Source organism: Priapulus caudatus, unplaced genomic scaffold, assembly GCF_000485595.1.
Source record: "Priapulus caudatus unplaced genomic scaffold, Priapulus_caudatus-5.0.1 Scaffold117, whole genome shotgun sequence".
Classification (NCBI taxonomy): domain Eukaryota; kingdom Metazoa; phylum Priapulida; class Priapulimorpha; order Priapulimorphida; family Priapulidae; genus Priapulus; species Priapulus caudatus.
In genome coordinates, this window is record NW_014577178.1 from 437,547 (window position 1) to 448,168 (window position 10,622).

Genomic DNA, 10,622 nt, shown 5'->3' on the forward strand with positions numbered 1-10,622 from the left:
CGTCCGATGTCATCGTGATTTTTGTGTATGGTGCACAAAGTGGTGCCCCAAACAGTTTTCTTGTTTGATTTGTGTTGGCTATATAGAATATACATACAATATAGGGAAAATAAATAATATTATGTTCATGTATATTATGTTTGAAAAAATCATTATTAAACTGCGAATAGCATATTTGTGTTTTTTTAATTTCTGTCAACAAATAATGTTGTGTCTTATCCCCTTCAGGAGATAAATCAGAAGGCTAGATCAACTAAACGATAAACAATTAGATGGTGGGTCAGACCAGTGCCATCGGAAGGAAAACGAAAGAGAAAAAAGCATGAAAAAAGATTATACTGAGTAAACTCCGCTTTAAGTTACAAGGATTTCCATGGCTGCCACTAATAATTTTCGCCATTGCTCGTTTAACGCGGCAAATGTTCGGCGCTATATGCGGCCTAGCTGGCTCTGGGCCGCCACGCAAGAATTTTCGAATTCATGGCGCGGTTTTGTTGTATCGAGCGTCTTGATTACATTGAATGCACCGGCACAATTAGGGCAGTGATAAAAGGGTATATAAGTCATGGAAAAGTAAACACGAAACGGCTAAATGTACTTTTCATACATTTTATTTTGTGACAAATACACACAAGCAAATATACTACTTGCTGTGCTGGAAATTTCGTGACGCTAGACTAGTTTAACGTGTGTGTTAGCTTACCGCAGAGTTTTTGAACCTCTGAAAACAAGGTGAATAGGCCACATGCAGCTGACTGAATCTTAGACTTGTACAGCAGGGATGCTCCAACATATTCTGAAATAATTAAACAAATGATCTACTCACAGACTTACATCATATCAAATCAAACAACCCACTCATCCATATGTCATAACAAATGTTAGTTCACAAACCAGTAAAAAATTACCATTAATAACCATGATAATATCAGACAAGAAAATTATCTCAAACAGTGGCTACCAGGGTCTTGTTAACTTTTGAACAAAGGCGGTAATTTGAACAACATGAATAGGGCAGGTAACTGTTTTTCGCGGCACGGACGGTAGGCGGAGACGGCGCGAAGGGCGGCGAAAAACGCCTGCCTAGGGGGTCGCCGGGGCATTGCAACTCCCCGAAAAAAATTTCTGATTTGACCCCACAAATAGTCGCCATATTTTGATGATAGTTCGTAGAATTTGGTAGGAAAATATTATTATAGTATTAATCTATAAAGAAAAAACCGCCCGTGCACTAGAGTTAGGTCTTGGTTGAATGTTTTAAAATAAACTTTCGTTGTTAGATAGGAAAATATATGATAATTAGTTAGTATCTATTATTAAAAAAGAAAAACGCCGCCCGTGGCCACAGGAGTTAGTTCTTGGGTTGGACAGATATTTAAAAATAAACTTTCGCTTTGTTTAGATAGGAAAATATATGCATATTAATATCTATTATAGAAAAGCAAAAACCCGCCGCTGCACATGAGTTAGTACCTTGGGTTGGAAGTATTTTAAAATAAACTTCGTTTTTTCAAATATGGATTTAAATAGTTTTACCGGCGCTGATAGCCCGGTAACATAATTGCATGATTTTGTCTTTGCATGCGGTTCTAAGACATTTTATTGTTATTTCAAACAATTACTTTTACTCAAGCAACAACGGTAGGCATCATGAGAGTGAGAATAAACACTAAAAAACGCTGAAAACAACTCGCAATGATCGCTTTAAAAAACTCTGAAAACACATCACTGGCATAACTGATTTCTCAGCAGCGTAGCATGTTCAGGGATATACATGTGTTCATGCTCCTACGATACAGTCCATCGTAAATGGATGAGCAAGTAAACTATTTTAAATGAGAAAACATTGGGAATTCATAACATAGTCTAACAATATACAGTAGTAGTAGTAGTAGTAGTAATAAATGTCACATACACACACGCACGCCTGCACGCCCGTACGCCCGCACAAACACACTCATGCACGCACGCACACACACACACACACACATATATATTAATATTTCAATCGGATAAATATCATGGTCATTCACATATCTAAGCCTTCATGTATATAAATGAGAAAAATCATAATAGTAAACAAATGGAGATATTGGTATAAGAACATGTTACCAATCAATTCCTATATTATATATACATATACTCACTGCAAATCATTTCTGCATAGGTGGAGAGATCAACATCGAGGTCAGCACTAGGCAGCTCAATCTGAATTAAAATAATTACCCAAGCAAGTTATCAACACATTCAAGGAAAATTCACAGAATTCACGTTAGAGGGGGAAAATGCAGGGTGGATGTCTATTACTATATTTCCATATAAAAAAATATGCCGTTTCCCAGTTCGTCTTATGAAATTGCAATTTTGACTTTCTAGCATCCCAGTTGGTTTATATTCTCAAATCTCGAAAAATGTATATATGGTATTTTCCAGTTTCAATTGCAAGGAAATGTGTTTTACCTCTTTCAGTAAGTCCTCTATTTCCGGTGGCCATTCTTCCATCAGAGTGTCAATCTCAGGCATGTTTCTACGACCATGTAAAACACACATTTATTCACATAAAAATCTTAACAACATTAAGAAATTATAATTATTATAAATAAACTGTCCGATGATGACAAACACGACTAGACCACAGAACAACTTATACCATAACCTGTAACTTTCCATTTAGTTACCAAATTCTTGCTCATATTTTTAGAGAATAATTTCCCACAAGATTCTGTCATCATGCAACTTTCAATCAAACACCACATCTTAAGGTTTACTAGCTAGATCAAGAATAGGCAAATAATAAAATCTGTACTTTTTATTAATTGCATATCTAATTAAAGTCCCCTATTGCAGTTAATTGTGTATCTGAACCAGTAAATTACTTATACTACCATACTCTATCTATTTAATATATAAAACTACTATTAAAATATATTCCTTCTGCTTATACCTTGTATAGTGCACAGTAGGAGGTGGCTTGTTCCTGTGGAGATCGCTAATGCTGTTAATCCAGCTGTCTATTGCCTTTGGATTTCTGTCAGCATTCTCTATATTCTTCACTGCCTTTTGATGTAACAAAAACACTTGCAAATATTTCAAGAGAGGCTGCTTGACCCAAGCGTATGGGATTTGATTACTTAGTTACAATTACTTAATTTAAAGTTTTTACTCATAAAAAAATCAATAAATAACAGATTGCATAAATGCTATGACACTATTTGTTAGTCATGCATGATATTGTGGCACAATATGCATGGTACTCAACGTCGTTTGATATGGTCATGTAGCATTGTTTGGTTTGTTGAACATACCATCGTTTTGAGTGTTGATTGCTTGGAGACAGCTCTTAGCTGCAGGTCCAGCACAGTGGCATCTGACTGCTTAGAGCTGGGCTCATCTAAAGCAGTTAACCCCAAAATGTCTTTTGATCCATCCGGACGAGGAACCTGTGTGTTAATTTCATGTTACAGAGCATATTTCAACTGCTATCTCATGATCCACGCACATAAAGGTGATAAACTTACTGGTTCTTGTACATATTTCAACATCACATGAAAAGTTGTACAGTAGTCATAGTTACCTAATAAGGTTTTAATACACTGGCAGCTACATTGTCTTATTATATTAAAAATTTAACGTTCATTAAATTATATTCGAGGTATATAATACCTTGAGGCAGAGATTTAGATCCCTTTGATATGTTCAAGTTAGATAAAACTGGTCAAACATACTAACACATGTTGTGATCATATCAATGAGAACTAAATGAATATGGAACTTACAAACGATTTAACAATACAAATTAAAAACCTATCAACTTACTCAGCACACACGCACGCACGCACGCACGCACGCACGCACGCACGCACGCACGCACGCACGCACGCACGCACGCACGCACGAACGCACGCACAGACTGTAAGTGCAGTACAATTACACGAAAAGGCCTAATTATGTGTAGTCATGCAAAACATGGTTAGAATACCTAGTTATATAATGCTTAAGTGATATTGTTATAATATAATAATATATTGATATAATGCTTAAGTTATATAATATTAAATGATATTAATTGTCATTAGAATTGTGGTGGTTCTAACTACCCCTCTTCTATATATCTCTAGTTGTTGAGCCAAATTAGTCCGTACTCGCATAACTAGAGAACTCCGCGGCCTAGAGGAAAACTAAATATATTTTCAGAATCAGCACGCCTGGGAGAACGTTTGGTTCTGGCAGAAACAAAAATTTAAAAAAGTTAAAAAGTTAAAAATTGATAAAAATTCTATTCATCAATTACGTATATTACGAATAGATATCAAATCTATTCATCAATTCATCAATCACGTACGTGTGAATCCATGGTGTATACCCTTAACGGCGCAGTGGCCTAATCGCTAGAACATCCGTCTCCTACACCGGGATTCCAGGTTCGAGTCCCAGCTGGGGAACTTATTTTCCCCTTCTTTCCTTTTTTCCCCTTTACCTACCTCTTTAGTATGTATTATTTTTAATTTTTTACTTTTTACTTTTTATTTTTAATGTCTTTTATCTTTTGATTTCTTTTTTTTTTTACTGTTTGGGATGGGATGGGATGGCATGCGATGGGATGGGATGGGATGGCATGGCATGGGATTGGATGAGATGGGATGGGATGGGATGGGATGGGATGCGGTGCGATGGAATGGGATGGGATTGGATGGGATACAGAGCGATGGGATGGGATGGCATGGCATGGGATGGCATGGCATGTCATGGGATGGCATGGCATGGGATGGCATGGGATGAGATGGGATGAGACAGGATGGGATGGGATATGGGATGGGATGCGGTGCGATGGGATGGGATGGGATGGCATGGAATGGGATGGATGGATGGATGCATAGATGGATGCATGGATAGATAAATAGTTAGATTTTTTTGGGTATTTTCCTTTCAACCAAGCGGTCACCAACTGAGTAACACCACTGATTTCCCCGGGCAACGCCGGGTATCCCGCTAGTTCATTAATAAAGGACATAAGAATACAGGTAGCTATACTGAATAATTCATAAACACATTATTTATAAAGAATAACATTTCTATTACAAAAGTAGGATTATACGGACAGTCAAACCTGTGTTAATGGTCACCTCTACAGAACGGACACCTGTCTATCAAGAACCATTTTGTCCTTGAATGAGCCTCACAAACAGGTTTGTCCGTAACATCTAAGTTTCATACAATTCTACAAAAATATCACGATCAAACTAGGTTATGCCAGAAATATGAAACACACCCTGAAACTTGTTGAAGTAAATGTGAGACACATATGAAATCACTTACTTTGATGAAGGCGTCAATATCCCCAATGGCTGGAATGAAGTCAGGAATAAATGGCTTGAGCGTATGCTCCAGCTCTATGGACTGAGGTGTGTACCTACACAGTACAGGTGACTACACTATAAATCCATTACATTTTCTTTTCACTAGAAAGCAGCAGGCAATTTACTTAATTGAGTTGCACTTCACAAAAAGTTCGACTTTTTACATCGATTATGAACAGGATAAGATCAGAAAACTATGCTCAAAAGAATACGAGTGTCTGGACGAATGCACTTTATATAATTGATATCTTGGCAGACATACATCGGGAATAATTACAGATACAGTAACTAAATTTACAAATACAAACACGCACGTATACACGCATGATATCTTGGCAGACATACATCGGGAATAATTACAGATACAGTAACTAAATTTACAAATACAAACACGCACGTATACACGCACGAACATTATCCCATGGGTATTTGGGAAACTGCCTGCCATCACTTCATTATCATTATTAAGGATGAAAGAAAATGCATCATGCTGTCAAGAAATCTCAGATAGTTTTACCAAATGCACTAACATGCCAAAAACTTGCATGAACTAACATTAAAAATTGCTTTATTTCATTGCATTTATTTTATCCGAAAAAACACATTCAAATGTTCTTTACAATAAATCTGTAGTTGGATTGTGTTGTAAAGGGGCATGCTACAGATAACTAACAATATTACATACCTTGAGATGTACTGAAACAGTTCTTTAATCTCGGCTGACACAGCAAGATTGGTATACTCCGCTGGGTCATAAGCTCTGTGACAGCATAAACACAGTCTTTAACTAAATGAGTTCAACCTTAAGATGTATCCTTTATAGAACCAAGTGAAGTAATCCTATGGCTAATTCTTACTTGAACTTTTCGTAGCCGATTTTATGTTTTATGTTACCATAGAAGCCTAACATGTCCAAGGTTTCCGTCATCACGTTTCCCTTTTGTAAAACGTCTTTATGTTTGATATATTTTGGTATTCACTAAACCTTCTGTTCCCATACGGGAAAACAAACAACTGTAGTTCTATCTGCAGGGGTATAAATTAACTTTTGAACAAGGGAGTCCAACGGACTCCCTGCCCTTAAAAAGAAGGAGTCCGCAGTCTGAAGTTCAAAACTAAAGATATTAACAATAACGCATGTGCTAGCTTGTTTTGAAGATTCATGCAGTTGCACGTCTGCCAAAATTTTCTTTGGACATTTGCTGAAAAAATCCGGTAATACCGCGAGGCTGTGCTCTGGAACGAACTAGTTAGTATATAGCAGAATTTTCAGCAGGTCACATGGACTCCTGCATATGTCAAATCAGGGAGTCCGACAGTAAATCATGGAGTATTTGACTCCTGACTCGCGTTAATTTCGCACCCTGTATCTGCATCCCTGATTGTCCACACTGGCCTTACCCTTCCAGAGGCACTGTTGGTTCATCATCCTCGTCATCGTCATCATCATCATCTTCATCATCATCATCATCCTCACTATCATCTTCCTGATCTCCTTCACCACTGAATCTTTTTGACTAGAATTTAAAATTAAAAAAAACGAGTTCAACTGTCAGCAAGCTGAAGCCAACTTAGTACAGTAATCGCTGAACTTAATAATGTTGAACCAATGAATGTTATACATACCCAAAAGTTAATGTACCTATAGCACAAACAAATGACGTTAATGGTATATTATAACTGTACATAACATTATTTAATTGTACCCTATTCTGCCTAGCATCAAGCAAGCTAGACTGGTAATCTCGGCTATAGGCAGTTGCTAGCCATCTAGTAAACTACACCGTCATTAACAGCCATGTCCAATAGTCCATTCATGGCCTAGCAAAGAAATATTCACGGGGTATGAAAGTGATGAGACACCGAAAACCAGTCTGGCCACCAGCACAGATATCTCACGCCAGGAAAATTAACAGTTATTCATGACAAAGACACTGTGACATTACGCGACAGTCATGTCATTCTTAGCAGTTTCCCACCTGCAAATAAGGCAAAACTATATTAAAGTTTTAGCAAGTGCAAACTCTGCTGTGATTACTATATAAAATTATGAATCTTGATTTGTCTGCCATCTGTTTTGATTTGTCTGCACAATACATGTTCTCTGACACCATCAAAAAACACCATCTTAGCCTTCTGATTTGCAGCTGCCTGGTACTTCTGTTGTTGTTTTTGCAGCTGTTGCTCAATGCTCAATCTCACACCAAAGGATTAATTTGCAAATTGGAAATGTTCTGCCTTTGTCATTGATGACTGCCCACCAAAACAATCGATACAGATTTCTATTACATTGCAAGCGGTTTGGTCGCCAAACATCAAGAACGCTATAGATGTTGGTGATCTAGTCGCTGGCAATATTTCGTTAAAATTATATCATAAGGTACATCATATCAAGCAATTCAGTGACAATTTTGTTGCCAATGACAAAAATATGCTAGGAGTGTGCCAGCCATAACAAAAGGACAACGTTGCTGGCTAACATGCTAGGCAGTGGAGAGTTTAGTGTTGATATCATATGAATGACTGTTATGGCATTCTACATACACGAATGAAACTTCTACAAGGAATGACCTAAAATATAAAGACAAATAAAATATGAATATGCTTGATGGTCAAGTTTGCATATGTTTCTTTTAACTAATAATGCGATCACCAAGAAAAATGTGTATTTGTGAAAGGCAGTTTCATTTTCAGCAGCAGAATTTCCAAATGACGCTCTTTAGAAACTGCTCACACCAACCAATACAGAACCAAAAACTATTCCCATAAACAACGTCTTTGTTTTAAAATTACTATCAATGTCTCGGTACTGAGCCTAAATAAACAGAAACGAAACGTCTTGCAAAACTATCCTATTATGATATGAATCATTCATTGGCCTACAAACGAAATTGAACATCCATTAACACAGCAAGAGAAAATTATCAGAAAAGCAAACGACGGCAGTAGCACACAAGCATATACCTCATCAACAGGTTTGAAGAAGGTCTTCACTTTCTGTAGAAATCCACCAGACTTCTGGATACGAGAAAGACACTATGATATACATATATCTATATTTAACCGGCCACTGCCAAACAATATCAGGGAAGAAACAAGACAACAACAAATGAAATTTGTAGCAAATATTCTATTGACATTGTTACCATAGCAGTCAAAATTATAATAGCTGCTTTGAATGAAATGATAAATTTATGTATCTGGGACCGGTTTCACAAAGCGTAATTAACTTTAATTATAATTAAAGGCCTAATTACGCTTCATGAAACCGTTCCCCTGAATTAATAAAAACGAAGGATTTCTTTGTGTGCCCGTGTGTGTGTGTACATCATCTGGCATAAACAAAAACCTTCTTTTATTCACTCCTGATATTTTCTTGAACATATCAACACTCATATAGACGTGTTACTATATATATATATATATAGGAAAATACGCGTGGTTTTAACCATGTGTGCATAATCAATATGCCGTTTTTCTTTTACCAATGCAAAAAAATTTAGAAGTTTGTCTGTTAATTATAATAAACCAAATGAATTATATTATACATAACACAAAATTAAACAAAACAACACACAAGACTGACATTAAATAAAACGAAAGAATTAATATTTTTTTATTAATATTATATTATATAATTATATATTAATATTATAAGAATTAAAAAACTAACAATTTTCTACAAAGCCTACTCTACTCTGCCTACAGGTGCACAATTTCATTGTTATTCGTTTGTAATGGTAATATCTATAAGATAGATAAAGAATTTGTAAGAAAATAACACACGCACAAACACCCAAGGTATTAGTCAAAAAGTAAAATGTGCATGTCTTACTGCATTTCATGGCAGATTGGTAAATTATATAGACAGGTAAACGTCAGTATATATAGATGCTATCCCCTGCCTTGTAAAAGTAGTAACGATAACTAGAAAATTTGCAATGCAGACAAACTTTTACCCATACAGAACGGAGCATACTCAATACTCATTGTTGGGCCTGTTATTGGGTTTGAAATCCATTGCTATTAAGCCTGGCGCACACGTGAGTAATTTTACTCAAGTAAAATGATGCATGCATCAAAATACTCAACGAAAATCCACCGCACACGTGAGTATTTTGACGCATGCGTCAAAATTTATACTCAACGAAAATCCGCCGCACACGTGAGTATTTTGACGCATGCATCCTTTTACTTGAGTAAAATTACTCACGTGTGCGCCGGGCATTAGCAATAAGTTATCATCCACGATTTACAAGCATATAAATATTTCTTAATTATGAGGAAATTATTCGACTGGCAAGCATATTTATGGCTGTGGTTAGAACACTGATTTTGGTATCAGACTTTTAATATCGAAGCAAAACACCACCTATCGAAGTGACATGATAGGCACCACCAGAGCACGTATATCATGTATGATACAGGCCCGTAGCCAGCTTTCTATTGGGGGGGTTCGTTTTTCAATGTTGGCAATTTGCTCGGCAGGGGCGTGTACAGGATTTGTACCAGGGGGGAATATATGATATTAAGTATCTATTATAAAAAGAAAAACCCGCCCGTGCACAGAGTTAGTCTTGGGTTGGAAGTATTTAAAATAAACTTCGTTTTTTCAAATATGGATTAAATATTTTACCGCCTTGATAGCCGGTAACAAATTGCGCGATAGGCGGTAAAAATAACCGGTTACCGGCTATTAACAAGAACCCTGGGCTACTAATCATCACAAACCCAATTACTCCTAACAAACCTGCTACTTATATCTGCCATCTAGTGGCTCTTTAAAACGATCATTGCGAGAATTTTGCTCAGAAAAACTAAATATAGCTGAATATAGTCTCACCTGACAGCGAAAATATCACTGATTACACCAACATTCAAAACACCAATATTTTATGCAGTTATAGCATAGAAAAATTGATTTGACCACATCATACCAGCAATACATTTTTTCGAGTCAGGACTTTCAAAAATCACAAATGGAGTCTCAAACAAGCGAACATAATTAAAACAAAGGGGTATCTATTTGTGTGTGATAAATATTCTCGCTGGCGGTACGCAACGAGGATTTGATCCATTTCTCTCTCCGTCTTCGTTATAGTCCCTAGGACTTTTGAAGACTAATATTTATGAGGTTACAACTTACACTCTTGTTTGTGTTACGCTACTATGCACCTCTGTGTTTACATCTGACCAAAAATATCTCCGGTGCGATTTTTGCATTACTGTACCCTTGCGGTACCGCGAGAAAGTGCGAGACATGAC

General features: G+C 36.7%; 1 protein-coding gene across 1 annotated transcript in view; it reads right to left on the bottom strand.

Moving 5' to 3' along the window:
* The window catches only part of LOC106805557 (intraflagellar transport protein 46 homolog), a 24,663-nt gene that overhangs the window by 2,989 nt on the left and 11,052 nt on the right, over positions 1 to 10,622 (bottom strand). The window contains exons 5-13 of the mRNA XM_014807202.1: positions 8,322 to 8,375; positions 6,759 to 6,874; positions 6,043 to 6,117; positions 5,317 to 5,410; positions 3,306 to 3,440; positions 2,945 to 3,057; positions 2,461 to 2,527; positions 2,149 to 2,208; positions 704 to 796 (exon numbers count right to left, since the gene is read on the bottom strand). Of these exons, the coding sequence (XP_014662688.1) occupies positions 704 to 796; positions 2,149 to 2,208; positions 2,461 to 2,527; positions 2,945 to 3,057; positions 3,306 to 3,440; positions 5,317 to 5,410; positions 6,043 to 6,117; positions 6,759 to 6,874; positions 8,322 to 8,375 (807 nt within the window). The remainder of the gene's footprint in view (positions 1 to 703; positions 797 to 2,148; positions 2,209 to 2,460; positions 2,528 to 2,944; positions 3,058 to 3,305; positions 3,441 to 5,316; positions 5,411 to 6,042; positions 6,118 to 6,758; positions 6,875 to 8,321; positions 8,376 to 10,622) is intronic.